This window comes from Poeciliopsis prolifica, unplaced genomic scaffold, assembly GCF_027474105.1.
Source record: "Poeciliopsis prolifica strain line A6 unplaced genomic scaffold, Auburn_PproV2 SCAFFOLD032, whole genome shotgun sequence".
In the NCBI taxonomy this organism is placed as follows: domain Eukaryota; kingdom Metazoa; phylum Chordata; class Actinopteri; order Cyprinodontiformes; family Poeciliidae; genus Poeciliopsis; species Poeciliopsis prolifica.
The window spans coordinates 6,305,404-6,330,230 of record NW_026562407.1 but is presented as its reverse complement, the minus strand read 5'-3'; the positions used below and the strand labels follow the sequence as shown (position 1 = coordinate 6,330,230).

At 36.1% G+C, this 24,827-nt stretch overlaps 1 protein-coding gene across 1 annotated transcript in view; it reads right to left on the bottom strand.

Annotated features, from left to right (window-relative positions):
* Nucleotides 1-24,827, bottom strand: part of LOC129373344 (zeta-sarcoglycan-like) — a 34,824-nt gene that overhangs the window by 1,718 nt on the left and 8,279 nt on the right. The window contains exons 2-7 of the mRNA XM_055051238.1: nucleotides 24,077-24,271; nucleotides 18,668-18,769; nucleotides 12,085-12,172; nucleotides 10,065-10,187; nucleotides 9,106-9,178; nucleotides 40-163 (exon numbers count right to left, since the gene is read on the bottom strand). Coding sequence (XP_054907213.1) covers nucleotides 40-163; nucleotides 9,106-9,178; nucleotides 10,065-10,187; nucleotides 12,085-12,172; nucleotides 18,668-18,769; nucleotides 24,077-24,271 — 705 coding nt within the window. The remainder of the gene's footprint in view (nucleotides 1-39; nucleotides 164-9,105; nucleotides 9,179-10,064; nucleotides 10,188-12,084; nucleotides 12,173-18,667; nucleotides 18,770-24,076; nucleotides 24,272-24,827) is intronic.

Genomic DNA, 24,827 nt, shown 5'->3' with positions numbered 1-24,827 from the left:
CAGAAAACCAAAGAGGATTGTAGCTCGAGATGCTCTCACCTCTCCCTCTGTGGCTTCCAGCTGCAGATCCTTTCTGCTGCTGATCTTCAGCGTCCCGGCGGCAGCATTCACTTCCACGCCTCTCGGAGCCTCCATGGTCAGGGTTCTTGTTGGCGACTCCAACCTAAACGGATGATTTCAACCAGATATTAAATTGCTAGACTCAATCAATTGGTCTTTGTGATTCAATAAATGGAGAAATTCAAGCTACACTTGGAATTCTTTTCCACGTTTACACATCACTGTGTAAATTCACATTTTATTGGAGGTCGAGCTCAGGCAACTTTAATACAAGGCAGAGAAACGTTAATAAATTTGAGCAAAATAAAAAATGGCAAGCTGTTGGAACTGCTCCTTTCTTTCTGTATAGCTGCTGTTCATGTAAAAGTGCCACGGCACATCGCTCCAAACCAAACCAAACTCCTGCGAGGCACATAGACCAAGCAACTGACTTTTCCACACGAGTCTACTGAGGCTAACGTAATTTGCATCTTCTTCCATGGGCCGTTTGTTTGCACACAGGCAGATAAGTGCGAGCGCCAATCGATGTGAATATCTGTTTTCATAACTCATAACTGTTGCAAATTGATTTTCTTCCCCCACATCTTGCCTAAATCTCTTTTCAATAATTTTTAAATGGGATGCTGAATTTGTTTGAATCGCTGCAGCTGCTTAATGTGGCCCACATTTTAGAATATCATTAAAAAAAAAAAAAAAAAAAAAAAGCCACAGAGATTTGAGGAAAGACTTAAAATAAACAAATCTCTCTTGCAGCACATCCATGTTTTTCTGTCTCTGTTTTCCTTTCTTTGGAAGGTAAAATAATGTTTGAGTGAGTCACATTTTAATAATTTCTCAAGACTCCAGCAATGATCCATGGCCTGGACAGTGGAGTCATTAAAAGACTCATTTACAACTCTCTGCACTGAGATGCACTGTTAGAAATTAGTAGTGTGCGATGTGTGTGTGTGAGACATTTTCACTCTATTCAAAGCAGTTCAATCATCACCCGCTGCCTCCACACACATACACACACACACACACACGCACACACACAGGCCAACTCTTCCAGAAGACAAAGTGTTCAATTTCCAAAAGTGCTTGTTTCAAACGTAGTCCAGCACAAAGCATTAAATGGATTAATTTTTTTTCAAATGTCTTGGCTTTACAGCCATCTAAGGCTCTCTACATCGCCAAGTGTGATTATGGAGCCCTAAGGTCACATTTCACCTTAATGCTGCCCAATAAAACCAGACAGGTTTAAAGAGAGATCATCTAAATGCATCAATACCTGATCAAGAGTTTCAATACATATGTCAAATTAAGTCATTTTAGCCTTTATTAGCTAAACAAAAAGTTTACTTTTAAGGCGTAGTTATGTCTTGTAAGGAAATAATGTGAAAAGACACATGAACTCATCACCTGATGTGCATCTCTGATCCGGAAACTAAACTGGGCTTCCAGCTTTGGTTACCCTGGTGATCGATCCAGGTGAGACAGCTTCGTGATGCTGAAAATGCCAAGCTGAACCTGAAGGCACCCTGCCATACAGCCAGCCATGCTCCACTATAATTTACACCTCTACCAGAGTAAATTTGCACACATTACCTCTTACATCAAATGTGCAAAATACAAACAAGGCTGCAGCTTAGTAAAGGCTTACAGCCTTTCCAAGATTGTTTTAATCTTGTAAAGGCTATAACCTGTACAAAGCTGCACGCTCCCAAGCAGAAGCTTTCAGCCCTCTGTGACAAAACAGATCTATGCATTAAATAAATAAATTACTCCTGTAGCTTTAACACCCAGACAAAGTAGCTTGGCAGGGCCAGAAAACAAAACCCCAGGGTGTAGATGATGCAGTATGAAGTATGAGATGTTTCCATTTTTATCACGGTGATATAATGCTCACTAAGCGTTACTCACCAGTGACTGTTGAGGACCTGAAACGCAAGAACGCGTGATCTAAATCAGTAACACATTTTTCTTTGGAGAGAAGCATCCCTTTCAGGTGTCACAAGGTAAAATTTGCCTTTCACAAAAAAGGTACTTTGACAAATGTTGGAAATTTTGGATCTTAAAATGCTGTTTTTTTTAATGCATGTGGTTCGAGGAGACAAAAAGCTGCACATAATGCAACATGACGAGTTGTTCTTACAGTACAAGGACTCAGCTGCAATAAAATACAATTCATTCTGTTTAAGGTTGGACTGAGCTGGACCCAGATATTTGCCTTCACCGACTCAAAAGAATTTATTCTTCCCTTTCCAACATTAAACCTTTTCTTATTTAATAATAAGCAAATGTTTTTATTATACAATTTAACTTTCTTTAAACTCAAATGTTTGAATATGATTTCTCAGTATTTTGAGGAAGAATTTAGATTTCTGTTTCTATAATGACATTTACAGGCCTCTCCAATCTGGAAATATCAGCAGGGAATCAATTACTTGTTTTCACCACTGTATCTAAATTGCTTATCACCATCTGCATCAGCATGTATGCATTTATAGGAAAATTGTCTTCACAGTTTGCTGCAAAGTCCCTTTACTCCGTTAGTAAGGAACAGTATTCTGGAACAGAGGTATAGTATGTTTTTTTTTAATTATTATTATTATTATTGTCATTTATACAACAGCTTGTGAAAATTGGCAGAAGAATACAGGTTGCATACTTTCAAGCCACCACAGCTTGGCAAATATTGGTGTCTTAAGCTAAGGAGCCGGTGACCTTAATTTTCCATAATGTGCCTTTGCAGAAGAGTAGGACGGCTATTTTGTTTTTAAATGTTACAATGCCTTATACCTCTCAGATCATTAGGCTGACTGATGAGGCCATTGGTTTACCTGAAAGAAAGCGTAAATTTCCTTCAGAGGAGCTCATTCTATACAGGATGTTTCAGGAGCTTCTGGCTCCTTCTAGAAAACTTCGATATAAAATGTCCTTTAAAGGATGACTTATGGGGCATTTTGAAGTCAGAAAGACTGTTTATGACAGATTCTCTCATTATCCAAGAAACCTAAACAATCTGCATTCAGGCTGACCTTTACATCAACAAAAAGGTCAGCAAACATTGTGAGAGGGGAAAAAATATTGTGCTGATAATTATGGTTGATAAAAATGAGAACAGAGTGTTGCAGAGACAGAGTCATGAAAAAATGTTTTAAAACAACGGTTTTCCTACTAAGGGGCTAGACTCTCATTTGATTATTATTTTTTAAATAAAAATCTTGGTCATCAGTTTGTCTCCTGCAGATTTTGATCCAGGAGAAGAACTGATAAAAAACTGAGAAAGGTTTTCCTTGGTCACTGCCTTTTTACGAATTTTCTGTTCGAAATATTGTAGGATATTTGCTTACAAGAAATTAGTGGACATCTAAAGATCAAAAATGACATACCAGTGCTGAGCCCTCCTCGTCCCCCTAAAAAAAAACTAAAGCTGCAAATAAAAATTACCTAAAAGTAACGTCTAAAACTAAGTAATAAAAGCCTGTAAATTCATGATGCAAAGAATTCCATTCCAAAAAGATGGAATCCATCTTTTAGTGTCAGACTGCAATATAGTCTATGTGCCACTTTTCAGTTTCGAGTAAAGAAAAGGGAAAGTCATCAAATTCAGATTTAAATCGGCTCTTTTCCAAGCTGCCCATGTAACGACAAAACACTGATTCACACCTCAACTCTGAGACTTCAGCCTCTTTTCACAAAACATTTCCATACCCAAAGACGAGCCGCCTTTGAGCGCCCTCTGGCCAATTGGAAGGTGAAGACAGAGGAATCTTTAACAGCTGTGAGTTCACAAAAACCCAGCCAGCAATCTGGGACCACAGTCGTGTGCCATTGGTATCAGCACTAGACAAAACCTGCATTAGGAGTCTCTGCATGTCTTTCTTTTCCAAAATATAATGGTGGAGCAACAGAGTAATGGAAGAGCAAGTGCTTCAAATTTAAAAAACAAATCTCAGTGTCTTACTCTTCTTGCTGGAATAGTATTCCTGTCTTTTATACACAAATCCTGCCATCCTCCCATATATTATCATGGGATCAAAATTTGAAGAACTGCAGAATATGATTCCCTTTGGCCAAGGTACTGTGGGTAAACTTGAGATTCACCTGCATGCAGAATGTTTTTTTTAAATAAAAAACAAAAAGTCTATAATGGATTTTGATCCTAAAGGCACAATCACATCTGCACTGGCCTCCTACAATCTCTACCCTGCAAACTTTTCTACCGTCATACAGCAATGCAAGTTCTCAAGGTGAAATCCAAAATGGCATACCTTGCCGCTATTAAGTATTAGCCTTCACTCAATTAAATATTTATTTTACAACAATTTGCACATCAGTAAAAAGTCTCATTTTCTGAGATTTTGAATCACAAAATATAATGTAACCTCGACTTGCTTTCAGCACAGGAAAGATTACCTCCATCTCAATTTGAAGGACAGAGTCTCATCTGAACCTTTATTATCTTTTAGGAACAATTCTTTCGTCAGTCAGCTATAAAAGTAGGACGTCAAGCAAATCAAGCGATTACAAGATGCATTAAACCTCACACGGTGATTGGCAATAGAGATATTAGAATTTCTATCATTTCAGCCCTTCAGTAATCCTCAGCATCATTATCAAGACCACAAATTTAATATCAAAGACACGTTATTCCACACCTCATGTGCATTTAATGGTAGTGCAGCCCGGCAGATGATAACTTTAGCCTTGCAAAAGAGATAAAAGTCAACTCTGCACAAAGATGGAGAAGAAACTATAAAATTACTCCAACCGTTCAGTGCGTCTTCACAGCAAACAAAGATCAGACACTTCAGTACCAATGATCTCACTCTAATGATTACTCCTGCTGACAGATAACAAGCATGGCAGCAAACGAGATGTGCTGCTAATATTTAATCTTCTAAGAAATACAAACTTTATTTCATAACCAAATTACACATGTATTTAAAAAAAAAAAGACAGATCTTTTTCTTACAACCAAAATTGTGAGAAGTTAAATTATTCCAAAGCAGTAGGAGAGCAGTGTGGACAAATGTTGCAGCCCTTGTTGTCATCTTTATCTTTGTAATGAACTTGTCAAACTCGTGTGGAAACAGCAGCAACGTCCTGAAAACTGCTTGGATCAATCAAAGAGCTGCAAAATGCATTTTCACCCTAAATGGAGGAGAGTTTCTGCAGTCAAGTGATATATTGGAAGGAACAGATCTATTGTTGCAGACTGAGCAATTTTCATTTTATTGCAATTTATAACTGGGGCTGTGTGAAGTACTTAACAGTAGACAATGTTAAATGTCACAACTGTTTCCTTTTTGCATTTGCACCTGTGAGGATTTCAGACTATTATACCAAATGTTACAATACAACATTTATTTTTTGTTAAGTTCTTCTCATGACCTGCTGTGATTGTGGGGGCATAGTAGTACTAGAGTGATACATGTAGGCAATAGGATGTAAACGCTTTTCTGTTGATATTAATATCCCTTTTTTTCTCTGAAGCAAATGCAAGTATATTATAGTTTTAATACAGCAAAACTGCAATATACCAGCAATCAATACATAGAGGGTAGATGAGCTTCATCACCAAAGAAATTGTAAATGAATAGAACAAAAATATTTGCAGACTAAATGCTGACCTAAACTCTAAACAAACCTTGAACTGTATCAATATGAAAACATCACAATTATCGATGCCGTCTGCAGTGTCCTTGTCATCGTCGTATTCAAAACATAGTTGAATTTGTGCAACACAAACTTGGAAGTGGAAATATTCATGTCTGGTAGCAAAGTGTGTGTTCACACTGAAATAAACGCTCTTGACTCATAGTGTAGCTATAGCACCTTGATTTTATGTATGACGACTATTTAAAATAAAAGCCCGCTTTATGAGTCTGCTGAATGTTTGATAAGTCAGTCAACCTCTTTTTCTGACCTAAAAGTTTTAACACTTTCAGATTCCAATTTTTCTAAACCTTTTGCAGCTCACATTTCTTGTTTTCTCTCACCTGTCATCTATCAGGGTGCCGCTGCAAGAAATGGCTGAAGTAAACACTGAAAACATTTGCACAGTAACTTTAAAACATTTTGAGCTACATGATTAAATGTCAGCTGGATTACCAAAGTTATTAAAATGGCAACAAACAGAGTCGTGGCTGAGTGCCAGTGTGTACACATTCGCTGCTGAGGGGGGTGAGCAGGTGCTTCAAAGAGATGGAAGTTCTCAGGTGAATTTCTTTGATTTTGTCTTTGCTTTATCCTCTCCTCGATTACCATTGGCTGGCAGGAAAATAAAACGCATCCCAAACAGATTGATCTTCCTTTTAAAGCTGAGGAATATGATGACAAGGATGTGAGCCAACACAGATGGTATTAGATTCAAATGAACATCTACTCTCATCATCCTTTTAAGCAGAAAAAGGCCTAGAATCTGCATTGTGCATGAACCAAATCTAACCCATGTACTAGCATTTTCAAACTCTTCAGAGCTCGCAGTTTAAAGTCTTACATCAGCAGCAGAAATTTGAAAAATAGTGGCAAAAAACATTTGGAGTTTGTGTATTTTAATGTTTCATTACTTTTAGAGAGTTGTTCTGTGTGATGCCATGCTGACGAATTACAGGTACAGGTGTAATCAATCTAAAGCCTTTTCCAGTTTATGATTTATGCCTTGCTTTGCTGTCATTAGAATGAGGGACTGCAGACTTTCTGCAACTTGAGGACAACTCAGTCTGAGGGCCAAGTTATTCTAGGAAACAGCAGCTGGTCTAAATGAGCACAGTTTAAATCACTGTTTGCTTTGTTAATGACTAGGGAGTCGGAGGGCGGCAAGAAACTGTAAACGAATGATAAGCTTGCATAAAATACAGGATTTAAAAACAGCAATATTTTAGCAGCAAAATATGTATTATGCTAACAACATTAGCATAATGTTATTTTGATTTCTTTGCACCTATAAGTTGTTTATTGCAACCAAAGGAATCCTGCTGAGTTAGGAAAAGCTACGTTGGGGAGGTTGCTGCTCTGCTTGACTTCATGCTTTCAACAACTGCACAAATATATTGTTACTCTGCCACTAAATAAAATGACATTAAGCAGCAGGAGGAGCGTAGTGAAAATATGAACTATTTTGAAATAGTTGTTTAAAAACGTATCCAGCAGATAATATGGCTCCAGAATTTAATGCAAATGTATTGCTGCAGTATTTGTATGCACAATCTTTATATCACAGAGAACTTGTAAATAATATGAGAGGTCATCATATTCACAAAGGGGGCCAGTCACAAAAGGTCATTGCTGAAGATCCTAGCTGTTCACAGAATGCTGTCTCCAAATGCTTTAATTGAGTGGAAGAAAAACATGTAGAAAAAGAAACTGAAGTAAATCCAACCTTGAAAGGATTGTGAAGCAAAATGCATTCAAAAGTTTAAGGGAATTTCATTATGCCATCACAAGATGTTGTTCAGTGAATTAACAACTTCTTTTCATATCAAAGTAAATTTCGTATTTCCCAGAGTCTGGAGGAAAAGTAGTGAGGCAGAGAATCCAAGTTGCTTGAGGCTCTTTTTATAGCTTTCAGAGTCAGTGATGACTTGGGGACCCATGGCATCTGCTGGTGCTTACTGCCAGTCACCATAAAGATGAGTTTGTTTGGTCATTTAAAATCATCTGGACGTTCTCATCCCGGGTGAAGGGAACCAGTGAGATATTACTAAGGTGTGAGTAGATTCATCACCCAGAAACATTGAAATGTGCCAAGATAACAAGAACTCCTAACCTTAGTTTTATCAATTAAGTTTATGCTCATTAATGTTTATTATTCGTTCATTTACATAGTATTAAAATTCCAGTAGCTTTCACAGCATGTTGGCTTTGCATTGTGGATTTATGTAAATCTTGAGGTTTTTTGTGTAGATATTTAATATTTTTGGTTTAATTCTTAGTTTTTACTGATTCTAAAAAAAGATTAAGTAATGAGAGCAGTTTGGACTTGCAGTAATTATTCTGTTCAGCTTTTATGCACAGTTCATTTACTGAATGGATTGGCCAGTGCATAAAAACCTTGTTGGACTTAAATTCAAGTCATTAATAGCCTTTAGCACCCAGTTTGATTTGTGCTGCTTTTCAAATGCTTCTGTAAAGAAAAATGTATGTTTATATGATTTCAGAAAACACATTTAATTCAAAGAAAAGCAGAATAATAGACAGTATGGCTAGTCAATTTCAAAAGTGTTTTCAGTGATTCATCACTGGAAAAAGAGACATTTTCACCTTCAAATATATGTTTACATTCTTGGAAAATATTTGTGTTATTTTTCAAGGAACTAAATAGTGTTATGACTGTTTGTGATAGAGAGAAAAAAAAAGTCTTGCATTGGCCATCTCCCGTTTTACTGCCCCTCATTGAGACTGCGATCACTTTGCAGATGGTCACCCCCGAGCTGAGCCCGTCTCCCTGTCTCTGTGTGTGGATGTGTGTATGGCTTGAAAATGAAAACCATCAGTATTCCTCTCACTCTGGAGGAATTAGCTGCCAGAACAGTGCTTTTTCTGTCAACTTTGATCCCAGCTCTCCTCTCTGGACCAGTAAGGTAGACAACAAACTGCACTCCTGATAGCTCGTTAATGGAGCGACGAGGGGCTCACAGCCTCAGGCAGAGTTCGGTTGGGATCACATGCACAAGGGGAGAGAAGGAGCGCAGCACATAGCTCAACCTTTCACACTTTCTCAATGTTTTCTCACTGCTTTAATCAATTCCTGTCTGCTATAGAGAAAAACTAATAAATTAGCTCGCCCTTGGGCTGTGAAATTAATATAGTGGTCAAATCCAGTTGTTGTAGTAACCAGTAGATGCCCGAGTCTACAATATGGTGTTTGAGATAATGATAGTGGTGACTAATGGTTCCTGTCACAGATTGATTTTTTTATTTTTTATTTTCAAAGCCCGGCCATCGACTTTGAAATGCCACAGAGCATTAATCTTTGATATTTAAGAATCTTAATTTTAATTTAACAGGATATTAACAGATGACATTAAGCTTTAATGACACCAAACATCAACTCACCTCAGATCCTCAGATGTCGGTGCCTGGATCAGCGGAGTCTCCACCGAGTGTCCAAACACGGCACCTTCAGAACCTGCCGATAAAATTCAACCCAGAAAGTCTGACTGTTTTTGCAGAGCTTAGCTTTGCTTCACTAGATATAGGCCTTTCAAAAGATACCAAAATCTGACAACATTTTTTTAGACCATCACCTTTCAGTTTTATTACGTTGAGCTGAGTATAGAGCATTAACTTGGTGGCAACTAAAATTGGATCTCAGTCCCATATTCCTGTTGTGTAAGAGCTGTAAATGAAGTCGCAGAGGGTGGAGAGTATTCTGGTTATAAGTCTAACATCTGTGGGATTTGCACTTTTCTCTATATTTCTACTTTATACTTTAAAAAAAAATATATATATACATATATATATGTATATATATATTGCAGTATTTTATAGCAACTGGTTCAATTACATCACATCCATCAGAAATCAATCTTATTGTAGAAATAAGAAAATCTGACTTTTCAAGCTTAACAGAAGATATGATATTCTGATATCAAACTAGTAATAAATCATGTCTTTGCAGGGATGACAAGACAAAAACGATAATTTGTAGTGGTAAATTGTCTCCCTAAAGTGCAGGATGTATTATAAGAAGTTGTCAGTCACATAATGAGTTTGCTCCATTGTGCTATTTTGATTGCACAAAAAATTAATCTGTGTAAAGAACAAGTCCTTGCACTGTGATGCAAGATGCTCAACATATCTTTGTGTGCATATACCAAAATAGTTTTCAAATTTACATTTAAAGTAGCTGTAAAATGTTAACTGGTTCATCAGGTTTGAGAAGTTTGAAGAACGAATCATGTCCAAAATATCTAATTTCTACTCAGAGAATCCAACTAAATCAGTTCTTTTTTTAATTCAAAGAAATTAATGGCTCTTGTTTGAAATTCAGATGAGACCGCTTCAAAGTTTACCTGTGACAGTAAACTTTTCTGTTGTCATTGTGACTTCGTCCTCAGTTGCAGAGAACAGGAGTCTGCCACCATCTCTGCTTCGCACCTCCAGCCTCTGACATTGAGCCTCCACACCTTCAGGACCTACACACAGAAAAATGAACATTTTAACTCCGAGTGATAGCAAACTACAATTTTATTCTTATGTACTGATTGTACTTCAACAGTAAAGTTTGTAGTTTGAACAATTTCTTTTACATTAATTAAAATGTTCAATTTTAAACTTTTTGAAACCCATTCCAGCAAGACAACGGTCCAAAAAAAAGTTAATCAAAACTTGTGTTGAAATGACTAAAACAGATTAAACTCCAAAGCCCTCATTCCAACCCAACTGAAATGTAATTTATCCCTAACAGCAGAATGAGTAGATAAACACAATCGCTGAAATGGATTTTGTCCAACAAAAATTCTGAAATACTGTATGTAGTCACAATAAATCCAAAAGCTTGATAAACTGTATAGCTGAGGTGCAAGTCACCAAGGAACATTTTAATCAAAAATTAGTAGACAAATGCATATATTTGAAGCTGTATCTATAGTTACTGTGACATTCATGTTCATAATAAGAATGTAAACATCTCACGGTGGCCCCACAGAAGGTGATAGACTATATAGTTTTACAATGATTACACAAATCAGTAAATGCTCATTATCACCTTGTCTCCTGTTCTTCAGAGTTTTACATGGTTCCACATCTAGATGAATATATTTCCAATAGCTACATTGTTGTACCATCTACTGGCCTTCAGAGAGAAAAAATGGCTCTGATTTTTAAAGAAAGGTCAAGCTTGACCACAATGCCTCATATCAACAGTCTTATCAAATTAGCATCAACGTTCTACTTATGTTGACAAAGATCAATAGCTATTAAAGTTAAGAAGCAGGTCATTTGTTTCCCAGTGGCCATCAATCACTGTAATTGGTAATTTGGTCATTTAGGCTGAGTGATGGTTGAACTCAGTGGTAGGATGAATCTACTGCCCTTTCAATAAATGGCTTAGGGGTTATTTGTAAAGAAAAAAAGAGAATAAAACAACAAAACTAAAAGGGAGACTTCTGAATAAATGATTCAAATACTAAAGAAATGGACACCAAGAAATCTGTGTTTAACCTCAATCTGAAACTTAAATAGCAAATCAGTTTTTTAAATGAGTGAAAACATAATTATTAACTGCTTTCAGATCATGCAGAACACAATATTTGGTGATGAAGCATTTATTGTGGCTGGGAGTCAATAAGTCAGCTCTTTCATCATCAATGAGGTGTTTAAGACTGAAGTCACAGAAGCATGGAGCTCCAAGAAGCTCTTTAAAAAGGAAACTGCAATTTTCTGCAAAATGTAGACACATATCAGAGGTTCCTTCAGACTAATTGAGTACATTAAAGTTGGTCTGTTTTATAATTTTTATCTTTCAAACTGTCATACAACATACTGAATTTAAACATGTTTGCAACCTTTTGTTAAGTCTCAAAGTTAAAGTAATTATCTACATTTTCTGGGAAATACAGACAAAAGACACATAAAACATCAACATGAGACAGAATGAAAAATAAAAATGTCAACACCATAATCCTGTTCTTTTTAGCTGCATTTAAAGCTTTAGAAAAATTGGATACAAGAAAAAGCCACAAAATTATGATCAATACATTTCTTATTAAAATACAGTCATATTTAATAAATTAGAATACATCTTCTGACCAGGCTTGTTCGTCAAATTAAAAATAATTTTAAACAGAAATAATGCATACACTTCATTAAGTCCACATTCCTCGATTAAAAATTAGTTTCATCAGTTTGCTGCAACATCTTAATCTAAGTTTAATATTGTGTCATCATTAGCTGTAAAAAAATAAAAAAATATTATTAGTGAATTGAGTTACTGAAAAACATGGATATTTTAACATTAATTCTAATTTATTGAACATGACTATGTTAATCAGGTACTGCTGGAATAATAATTAGGTGAAACTGGAAACTCACCCACTGTAAGCTGACCGGTCAACTGGCCTTCGTGGTTTCTGGCATTCACTGTTACATTCTTTTCTGAACGCAAAATCAACAAACTGTCCTGGATGGGCATAAAATGGAGACACAACACAAAATGTATTTATTTTAGAGTACTTGAAATGCGCTTAACCTAGTGTGTGCATTAACAGCGTTTTGAGCTACTGGAAGTAAAAGTAGCAATTAGAATGAACAGGTTAAAAAACAAATGTTTAAAGTCACTTTGAGTGTACGATAAAAACATCTCACACTCAGACTTTCATAGATTTTGAGGTTTCAGAACAAAAGAAGTTGGTGGGGGAGCCAAAGATGTGACAAGTGTAGGCGTCTACGTCTTTTAACTTAAGACACTTTAGCTGCAGACCTGTGCCGCTTCCTGGCAGCTTTGTATTTAGTAATTTTCTGGCTTTTTGACATTTGAATGATGGCAGATTTCTGTGTCACTGTGTGAATACTGATCAGCCTCCTGAGTCCAGGCAGTTATTTTATCCCAGACATTTCTGCAAAAAGGAGCTCACAGTGTAGGGAATAATTTCAGGTTGTGAGATTTTGTTTTGTCCTTTTTAGCCATTTTTATAGATGCCAATGTGCATGAAATGTAGAACAAGACATATTCAGTTTCACTAACGCCTTCAGTTACAGAAACTGAAGGCGTGTAATCATATTTGTGTATGTAAAAAAATACGCAATAATTAAAAATATAATTGCAGTCTGCTCTTTTGTCAATCATTCAAGAGTTGCTGTATGGCTACGCTTAACTCAGCAACATTGCTTAAATGACACTATTGTCTGAAAAGACTTTAATTGAAAGTCAAAATCTTTGATACCATTGAGATTTGATGATATTGCCAAGACAAAAATTGATTTATGTAGAAAACAGAGATCTGAAATCTCATTGACAGCGCAACTAATTTCACTCCGTTTTCCAAACAACACGTGAAGGTTATTCTATGGATTTTCAACCATCTGCAGGCAGCAACGCAAACAGTAACACAAAAGCCTGTCACAGCATCATAATAAAGTTACTATTTCACCACAGACACTAGACGGAGAGTTTATTGCAACAGTACATAAAAACCATGGTGGCAAAGAGAAAATAGAAAAGCTGAAAGCTGCAAAAACAAATCAGTTGGAAACTTCTCAGCAAATGTACAAAAATATTTTCCACAGCAAATGGCTTAAATTAGATAAGCAGCACTCATTTCAGATTTAATTCAAGGCGTCTCACATTGATGGATTTCAATTTCAATCAGGGGCTAAAACAAGTGGTGATAAGGAAATGATCAGTTTCAGAAATTAAACCATATGAATCCAATCTCTTTATATTCCCGTTTCATCGTCTTTAATGTTCCTTTACATACTGAACTCATGCAGTTCCAAAGCTTAGACTTTCAATTTGATGGAGGCATTTTTTCTTAAACAGTAAAGTCGGTACCTTTTAAAAGACTGAAAACAATAAGTTCTAAATTAATCCACTTCTTATTATGACAATGAAGAACCTTTGCTTTTATTGTGAAAGGGAACAAACATAAAAAATGAGTATTTGAATTTATCATTCAATTAATTAGTGTATTTACCATTACAGGTGCAATTAATAATACAGTCATTAAGATAGTTAAAATAAAATCTATATATTTAATTTTGATTTTGAAGCACAAACTTATAAATATGTGTTCAATTCATTCGTAGTTTTGAAGTTCTTATTGGAGAGGATTTCTTTTTGTACTTTTCTATTCTTGAAGGAGTTATTTCTTTATTTCCATAAATATGATCGGGACTAAAGCTAGAAATTGTACATATTGTAAAGTGAAAGCTCACAACAAAAGGAAATGCACTGACTGATGGCATAAATAAGCATAAAGAAAATATGTTGGGATATTTGAAATTCTGCTCAACGTTCTGACAATAAGATATTCTGACTTTAGAGGAAATGTGGAGGGATTTTAAAACATCCTTATTATTTGACAAAATTCATCTCTTTATCCATGGATTTACAGTTTCAAACATTGCTACCTGATGCTATGTGAGGTGTGAGAAAAAGTTGAGCAAATACTAATGTTATACGACAACCTTAGAGGTTCATCTAACGGTGTCCTCTGGGTGCTAATTATTGCCTCAACTGGGTTATTATCTCAGCTTTGCGCTGCATAAAACTTTGCAAAGGTCATTTGGTTCATGATTATTATCTGCTTGCTTCTTTAAAAAAAAAAAAAAAAGTTACAAGATTCAATACAAACAACTTTACCAAGGGAGTGCAGCATCATAAAGAAATTAGCATTCTTGATTTATGGTGCTCCTTTCAAGAGTTTATAGGCCTTAAACGGTTTCCTCAGGAGCTTTGTTGGAGAGTTTCTTGCTCCTCCAAACTCTAAGATCACATAAAAGGATCTTCAGTCACCGTTTATGCTCCAGAAGGTCAACTTGGGATCAAAGAGAAAGCATATAAATGGAGAGAGAGTAGGTGCACAGTGGCTGAATCAGACTGAAAATTTACTTGAGCAAAGAATGCTTCCCCGCATATAAATAATAACATCTCAGCCAAAAGCAAAAAGTGTGGCATGCCACTTCAGAAAGTCAGTTTAAAAGAAAGCAGTTGCATGTGATGCTGTTAATTCAGTATTAAATTAAACACAGGAATTGAAAAAGGAGAAAGATTGCCACTCAGAATTTAGCAGCATTAATTTGTGCAGAAATTCATTTGTATTTTAATTATTTTCTGTCAAAACAAAAATCACTTCCTATTTTTACAAGGACTGTTTACATTTTAATTTCTTCATTTAAATCACTTTTGCCTCCAGGATAGTTAATAGGTTTGCAAACACACAGTGGGTGAAATAAATATTCAACATTTCAACAGTTTATATGCTTATGAGGAAATTGAAATAATTCAAAACAGAAGAGCATTTAATAGTTTGCAGAAAAAACATTTTTGTGATGATGACATCAAAACCTCATTTATAAGTTAAATGCTGAACCCAGGTTTAATTCTGACTCGTTCTTCCACACAAACCGTCTTTGACTCTGGAAGGTTTTGAAGGAAATTTCTCTGCAACTTTGTCTTAAATCCTTTCCATAGATTTTCTTTAGTTGGATACAAGTCAGATGGCTGACCTGGATTTTCAAGCTATGGTACATGATGAAAGAGGTTTTCTAAATCCCCCATGTGATGTCTTTGGGATTTATCGCCACTCAGATTCTCATAAAGAATGTCTCCGTATAGCGTCTGCCACCACTGCTGTAAGACAGCCCACAACATGATGTTTCACCTGTTAGCATTGTGTTTGTAGGCTAATGATTCTTCCTTCCAAAAGGTCAGGCGACATTCTCCTAATATATCTACAGCTTGTCCAAATCTACCTCAGCAAACTTTAAACAAACCTAATATGCTTTATCTTCAGGAGTGGAGACATGTGCAGTGATTTTGCACAGAGGCAATTACAGCAGAGTAATTGCCATCTTCAGGTCTCTTATGCAAGTGCATTTTCACTCTTGTGCAGCTCGTTTGATTATTCTTCTGAATCCTGTTTTTCTTCCTTTTACTTTTGGATTATGTTTCCAATACTACTCAATGGAATATTAAGAAGTTTAGAAAGGAAGCCCACAACATGATGTTTCACCTGTTGGCATTGTGTAAAAGAAAGAAAGTTGCATAAAATGGTAATTGTCGCACTATGTGCCATTTGTAATGACAAGCCTTTATGTAGGCCATTACTTTTTATTAAATAAGCTGATAAATAAAAAGATTTTTCATTTATGGAGTCGGTTGCTTTGATTTCTTTGTAACTTTGGTTTTGACTGACATTTGATGGGAATTTTCTATCAATGACCCCATTAAAATTATTCAAACCAAGACAAGCATTGATGTGTTCAATACTTATGTCACTCACTTTCTCTGCAGTCTAATATAAAACTCTTCCTTGCAATGAAACATAACGGAGTTAGCCAGCTCAAACCGATTCCAGAATGAAAGCTTTTCAGCTTGGAGACTTTAACAAGCTTGTGTTTTAAACCGTCTTTTCCAGCAGGAAAATTAGGAACACAGCTCACCATCTTCTCTGACAGCCATCAAGCAGGTAAGGCGAGAATGCCTGAAGTAGAAAAAAAGTTACACCTGCTGCTATTCTCAAATCAGTCAGACTCTCTGGAGCTAATTAGAGCTAGCAACGTGAACGTCAGAAACTTGATCAATTATTTGGACAAAATGTTGCCTCATTTGACCATTTTTCAAAACAATAATCTGGTTTTAACACAACGAAGTTATTTATAAACACACCTGCATTTTAAAGTGTAATTAAAGTTTGTTGGAGAATGGGATGAATATTAAAATATGGTTTTATTTCAGGCAATAAATACAAAATCAAACCTAGAAACAGAAATTTCATCTGTGCACTAAATACTTAAGTACAGAACATTCCATTTTTCCCTTTAGGTTCTACTAGAAAGGTTTATAACTCAATTAATTTAGGATTCAATTTAGCATAAATTATTGTGCTATAACTGAAATTTATACACCTGTTGATTAAAACTAGAATGGCAATGAACACAAAATCAAACTCAACACCCTCACCAGTCTGCAAAATAGTGTTTTTCAAAGTAGTATTTCCTATTTTGTCACATCCTAATCATAAACATTTATGTACTTTCCTTGGATTTTACATGATGGACCAACACAAAATGGTGCATAATGACAGAGAGATTTTCAATGTGCTACTTCAGTCTAGTTTTTCATATTCTTCAAAAACAGTTTGAGATTTTCTCCACCTTGTTTTGTTCTGTCACATAAAATTTGAATAAAACTAAAGTTTGTGGTTGTAATGTGAAAAACCTCAAGTGTTAATGCTTTTGCAGGGCACTTCATCATAAAAGCTCTTGAAATCTCATTTTCTTTGTGAAATGCTTTTGCATAAACATTGCTAGACTGAAACAAAGGGAAAACTACTTGCTCTGACATTGGTATCCAATTCTAGTCAACTAAGACTTGTCTCATTTTCTCTTTGCTCCCAAATGTTTAAGGAAAATTTGGTAGAAAACAAAATCTAAATAGTAACATTTTATTTTATTAGTCAGGTAGCTTCAAGGATGGTTTCTTAGGGATATTAAAAGATCTTAATATTTAAAATGGTAATGTTTAATTCATTCTTTGGTCCTTAACTTTATTTAGAAGTCATAAAAACCTCTTCCACTTACATGATAGGAAAACAGGCTTTCAGAGAGGACACCTTTTGCTGTTTTGTTCCTCTTCATGTTGATGCACTACTAACAGTTAGAAATACTTAAAAATGTAAGTAAAATAATTAAAATGTAAGACAACATAATGTCTTAAAAAGTATTGAGGAGACAGTTTAAAAATTAAATTGTAATTAAAACATTTTATATTCAGAAATAATTAGAACTCCAGATTTATTCTCACCTAAAAACAACTAAAATTACACACAGAAGTACCAGAACGAAGGACATGCAATATTTGCTGTAAGCCAAACAGCATTCTGAGAAAAGAAAAGAAAAAAACAAATTCATGCAATCTTAAGCATTGAGGAGGAAGTGATTTCATGATCTGGGGACATTTTACTGTAGCAGAACTTTGACAGCTCAAAAATCTGGAGGCCGCAGCTTGGTATTTTATTTTTCATATAACTCTGCTCCCTGCTGCTTTTGCTATTGGTTTTCTATTTTGAGGATGATTACTGCAGTAAAAAAAAAAAATAAAAAAATCATGGAATTGATCTCTTTAGTGTGGTTGACTCATTGAGTTCCTTGTGAAAATACTTGCTGGTGGGAGATAAGAGGGCAACTCAGAGCATCGTTTGTAAAATAGGACAATAAAAATGCCTGCAGGTTGTTCTGCAACAGGAGTAGACCACTGGGACTGCCCTCTTAGGTGGCGGTAGCACTCTCATCCGTTACCAAAAATATAAACGAGCAAGTCATTTGACTCAAACTGGCATAATCTAACTCATTTCTAACTCTGCTGTGGCAAATTGGACCCACGACTGAGCAACTTCCCCAATCGACGTTCCTAAAATTCAAATTAGGAGGGAAGCCCCTGCTTCCGGAGCTTGAAATTGCTTGCAGCGCCATGTCTAATCACTGAAAAGGAGGATGATCCAACAGAGAGTCTGATTTGCGTGGGAGCAGGAAATGTGGATCAACTTTTATGTGGAAACTGAGCTGGATATTCTTGCTAAGCATCAAAGAAGAAAAAATGGGGAGTAGGAACTGGAAGCAAAAGGATTTACTGCAGGGGCTTGATTGGAAATCCAGTAAGCAGCTTCATGTTCACCCCCCATTCTATAGTTCCTATAGTGTCCTGGTGATGGGAGGAGGGGTGTCTGCTGGAGGACGTGAGTGGACAAAGGTAAGGAGAATGTCTCCAACATAAGCTAACTTCAAAGGGCTACTTGATTTGGCCTTTGCTGATCATGGATTGATTGAAATTTATCCATTCTAAAACACCAAACGATCAATGCCCATCTTCTGCTTCAGAAAAAGCCTTTTCATGTTCGTTTCAGAGAAGCGATTAAAGAGATCTTCACATTGGTGAGCAAAGACAGCTACTTACCCTTCTGGATTGGATCTCGCTCACATACAAAGGCATCTGAAACTCCCCGACTCCCTCCAGGTGAAGGCTGTCGTGGTTCAGCTGCAGGTTTCCCATTCCGTCCTGAAACACAATCAGTGACACTGCGGTGGGCTGTGCTGACTGTACCGTTTTGACTCAAACAATCACAGCTTTGTAGAAAGCAGCTGCATTATGATTGAGAACAAACCGAGCAACACATTTTCACATTTTTTAAGCTTGATGCAAACATTTTTATGTTTATTTTATTGTTGGCAGCTTTAGTAGAGATAACATTAATCCATAAAATATAAGTGTTTAGCATAAGTAGATTTTAGGAGTTTTATTAAAGACTATACTTGCTACCAGGTTAACCAAGGTTTTTTTCAAATCTGACCATTATTTTCCATTTTAAGTAGCAAAAATAAGAAAGATCAGATAATTGAGGCTGAAAATTATTATTTTTGAGCAGAAACTCCTTTCTTGTTGCACCTTCTCAGTGCAGCCAATGTAAAAATTGTTCTGTGAGGAGGAAAAGTATTTTCAGCAGGTTCAAATTCAATCTTGGGTCCAGCCTCTGTGACTCCTGGATTATCTTCAAACATGTAAACCAATTTTCTTTCATTTGAGGGTAACAGACCAAGTCTTCTTCCAGAACTTGGATTGGTGACATGTTCAAATACAAACCCAAGTTCAGTTGTTTGAACTGATGTTTAATTATGGCTTCAAAATACTTCAAATAAATCGCCATGTTACTTCCTTAAACCCTGCACATGACATGATTTCAAAACTCCTACAAGACATGTCATCAGAAATGTATTAGATTTTTTAGTGCAACTATGGCTGGACAGTCTGTTTTGGGTTTTAATATACTTATTAAAGTTAGACTCTGAAAAGCAGGAGAGGATGATGAGGAAGAGAGCAGAACTGCTTGTTAGGCAAAAGATGACAATAACCAGAAATCTGCCACAGCAGCATTTAGACAGGAAACTTTCCTACCACTGCTTGATATCTGTCATCATCCCTGACTGAGAGGACTTAATAAGCAGTATGAATGTTGGTCAATCCAAAAAGTCCTGTTAAATATTTTTTTATCCTGGAAGAGAGAAACCAGCAGCGGTCTCCATGTTCAAGAGGTTTCCAGGGCTTGTCCCAGGCAAGCCTTTTTAGAATATTTAAAACCACTTTAATGGGCATTTTTTATGTCCTTATATGATGTCAGTTTTCTCCATTTCTGCTCAAATTCACCAATTTTGATTCAGAGGTGAAAGGTCAGTCTATGCATCTTCTTGCAGGCTGGTTTTCTAGTTAGCACAGATAATTAAGACAGTGTTTTCAGTTAAACACAGTTTGCTTTTTTATTTTGAGGCCTAATTCAACAGCTCTCATTACACTTATTTCAGCTTCACTCACATTTTCAGATAAAATTCAAACGGATAAGCAAAGAATCTTTACACACACAACAACCGGATACTAGAATTACAGAAAGAGTGATTCAAAGTGTTTCCCCTAATCCTGATTTCCTCATTTTTTCCCCACACGTTTGTGTTTAGAAAAAATAAAACCAATGTAAAGATCAAAGACAACACAAGTAACCAAAAACATATTTCTTAAGTAAAGACATTTATGGGGGGAAAGAAAAACAAAATCTAAAATTACAATTTTGGCCAACTCATCTTATCAGAATTGTTCCAATTCAGCCACATTGGAAAGTTTTCAACCATGAACAGCCTTTTTAAGTTCACACCACAGCATCTCAACAGGATTCAGATCAGAACTTTGATTAGGCCACTCAACTTGTTTTTCTATAGCTATTCAGAAGTAGACGTTCTATGGTGTTTTGGATCAGAACCAAAGTTCATTTCAGCTTGAGGTCTCGGACAGATAACAGGACATTCTCCTTCGGGATTTTTAGTAGAGGACAGACATCATGGTTCCATTTATCTCAGCAAGACTTCCAGGTCCTGAACCAGTAAACCCACACACCAACACATTTTACTGTTGGTATGATATTATGAGGCTATTTTTCTGAAATGCAATGTTATTTTTTTCACCGGATGTAATAGGACAAACTTTCTATAGAATTTAACTTTTGCCCCGTCAGTTCAAGACTGTTTTCTTAAAAGTATTGGGGATCATTCAGAAGTATTCTGGGAACACAGAGACAAGTCTTAATGGTTTTTTTCCCCCCCCTCTGCAGTGGTTTTTATCCTGGAACCCTGCCATGCAGGCCATTTTTACACAGTCTCTTTTTTTAAGGTTTACAGACTGATAGATTTCAATTACTTTCTTTCGCATTTATATGGATGTTAGCATGATGCCAAGTTTTAGAAGCTTTTGGTGTAATTCACTTTATCAAACAGGTCCTACAATTGAGAACAGGTGTGGCTGTAATCAGACCTGAAAGTGACAAGGGAAGGAGAACTCAGGTGTGATAAATCAGTCACTCTTTTACAGGTCAGTGTAAATTTGGATTATTTTCTTCCCTTATTAAACATTTAAAAACTGCATTTTGTGTTTATGTTGTCTTTGACTAACATTTGAATTGGCTTGATGTTCTGAAACACAAAACTGTGTCAAGCATGCAAAAAAAGGAAATAAGGAAACACTTTTTCACACCACTATATACACACAAAACCCATCCATAAAAATTGCAAATTTTCAGCAACCCAGCTGTTCAGCTTATTCTGACAGATGAGGCAGACCTTTCCCTGTTCAGCTGAAAGGTTTACAAATAAATTGGCTCCATGCTGTTTTTCTAAAGGGATACAAAGCTGCAAAAATAGCAGAAGATAAATGTTAGTTTTACATCACGTCGATTCAGGAAATTATTTTGGTCACAGATAATTCAGCTGAAATTGGACAAGATTACGTCCAGCCCCAGCACAATAAGCAAAGTGTGGAGGGAGAGGACAGCTTTTGTGAGGTTGTGTATGATGAGATTGGCCCTGAGGGAAGTGCTGAAAGGGTGTATAGAGCTGTCAGCAGAAATGGATAGAGACAGAAGAATATAGAAGCAGAGCAACAGCAGGGAGAGCTTTATCATATATGAGAGCAGGGAGTGAGGACAGACAGCAGAACAGAAATCAAAGGAGTGCAAGAGGAGCGTTTGGGTCTTTGTATGTCAGCAGACAGATGCTAAAGTCACTGGAGTGGATGTGAATGCTCCATAGGCAGCATGGGAGTGAAAAAAGGACATTGCTCAGAGAGGCATTACAAGAGAGAGAGAAAAAAAAGAATCTTTAAATTGTCAGGTTGAAAACAAAAATCTACCCCACTAAAATGACATTGTAGACTTTAACAACTATGAATGAAACTGAATGCTTTTGATTACCTAAAAAAGCCTCAAGAGACCATCCCCATTTCACTTAGATTTAACTATTCAACTGCTAAAAGAAGGAATTTATTTTTTAAAATTTTTACCTTTATAGCATTAGGCCCACAGAGATCTGAAATGTTCACTGAAAATGTACTTTACTCATGGCGCAGATTGATGGAAATAGCAGAGCCAGTACCAATAGTCAGGAAAAGTTCAGTCACAGGAAAGGAAACTGCTGCCGTTGGGACATTGTTGACAAAATGGTTAATAGTGTGCATTGTCCCTGAAAATGTCACTGGAGCCCAGAGGAGCTGCTGGGTTTGGTTTTGTCTCAGATAAACAGTCTCCATGTCAGCAGGTCCACTGCCAAGTGTTTTCAACTCTTTATAAAACAAAGATTGGCCCAAAACCAAACCATAATATGCAATGTTTAGAAACCCTTTTTTCCAGTGGGGTTTTAAAAATGTAGTTTCCCCACTAAGTCTTTGTGACGAAGTTAAAGTGAGGAAAGAAAATTATATTTATTAACATACTTGGCACAAAGTGTAACTTGTGTTTGGCTTTAACAGTGTTTTGGATACAATAATAAAAAAAAAATCTTTCTTAGAATTAACATTTTATAATAAAATGATAAATGTGACTGAGAGCCAGTATTAAAAATAAACTCTTGAGCATAGCATATCAAAAGCTTAATTCAACAAGTGTCAGTTTACATCATCTTCATTGAAAAAACTACAAGGGTGCTGGAATTTATAAGAGTTAACTTGTTACAAGTAATCAAATCAAGTTTATCCAAGACATTAAGTCTATCAATTTGCCATGTTAAAAGTAAGTCAAGTTTGACAAATTTAATTACATGTAATATGTTTTTAAGTTGAAACTGTTCTCTTTTTTTCAGTGTTCTTTCCCAATGATTTTTTTTAAACTGTCCAAATGACTGCTGCTAAGACTCTGATTCATCCCAAAATATCATCACTCTGTGATATTATTTAAAAATGTAAAAAAAAATACTGATAACTATGCAGAATTTCTACACAGTAATTATGGTAGCAGATTATTATGCCTCAGTGCAAAAAGATTTACTTCTTAACAAATCGCCCACTGCAAGAAATCTTGTTTATTTCCTGTAATATGGAGCGACATGTGGAAGAAAAGGGCATTTATTGGTTGAGCAGCAGAGTTTAATGTGTGGTTTCCTCTATGAAAGATTCCTCCTCCACTAGTGTCACATAACGTTAGGTGGAGTCAGTGTGATGCATCTCCCTCACTGTAAAAACAAAAGATCTTTGTCACTGTAGTCAATCTCAATGCAGAAGACACCTATATGAGCTTCTGCAACCTGTGGCATCTCCAGTCCTGAGGATTGATACCTCACAGTTAATTGAGATAATTGAATAAAGAGAACAAGACATATCTGCAACTTAAACTTCAATTATCTAATTAAATTAAGTTAGACTCTAATAAATTAAGCTGTTGAGAATATTTAGGTAGGTTTTTCCATGAGTACAACCCGGATACTGACTTTTGGTACCAAGAAACACAAATGTCTTTACTATTTGTGAAAACTGTTCCAAGCACACTAGTACTAAAAATAATAATAATAAAATCCACCGGTATGCATTGTGGAAAGTTTTCGTACAAGGACAAATGGAAGGAAGACATTTGCATGGTAGAGGGTGAACTTTGTGGAGCACAGTTCTTTGGATAGAACAGCTAACCTTATGATGTTTAAATAAACAGTTGTTTATTCGCATGTTTTTGCATCAAGACAAATATCACAAAGGATTGAAAAATTGTGACAAAACCAAGTTTCAGAAGCTGGTACAAGACTTACATTTCCACCCATGAATAACATTAATGAAGGCATGATAGTGGTTAAAATAGCATTCACATTAATCACAAACACATTTTTTATCATGCAGTTGCATTGGCGCTGGTTTGACTAGTTATTAGCTGCAAAACAGAAAAGTGAAATTCTTACAACTGAAAACTTCAACAGAACTCCTATGTAACAAGAAACTCAATGCCGTCTGTGAGAACTGTTTGAAAATTACCCAACCAAACCACCAATGCAAAGAACATGCTGAACTCACCGTTGAAAAATTCATGACCTTAATAATCCAGACAGTGAGGGCCAGGTTTACTATCATGGTGACCAGGAGCAGCAGCAGGAAGAAATAGAGGCATCTCTTTCTCCAGCCGTATAGCCCCACTGGATATACGGCTTCACAGCCCGGACGCTGGAGGTGCAGGGACTGCGAGGCCAGGATAAACTGCTCCTGGGTAATCTAGGAAAGAAACACGCAGAGTAGCCTTTTGTTAGGTGGCTGTCAAGTACATGGTCACTCCTTGCAAAGGCAATCACATGTTGTAAGTGGTCATTACCTTCAAGCACCACCAAATTGACTCCACACTGAGGAATGGCTGTTATATTTTAAGTGGTGACACATCATAAAAATAAAAAACAAAAAAAGTGAGGCCTGATTGTTAGCTGCTGGCTGCCGTAGCCTGAAATTTTATTAAATGGCTTTTTGAGCTGCAACAAGCCACAGAATGAGAAATGTTTTTATTTTCATGGTAATCGTATTAGATTGGCACCTAGGAAACAATTTAAAAAAGAAAAAAAAAAAGCTGTATCATTTGTCAAAATTATTGATTTAATGCAAAAAAATGTTATATTTTAATTTTGCAGTGAAAACTACATATTAATCAAGCATAATTAGTACAAGTTATTCTGCTCATAAAAGTCTGACCTTTGTATTAAGTTTGGCTACCATAAGAGAGGTCATTTGTATGGATTTAATAACCTGTCACAGCTTTGTTTTCTATGCTAATTGCTTGTTG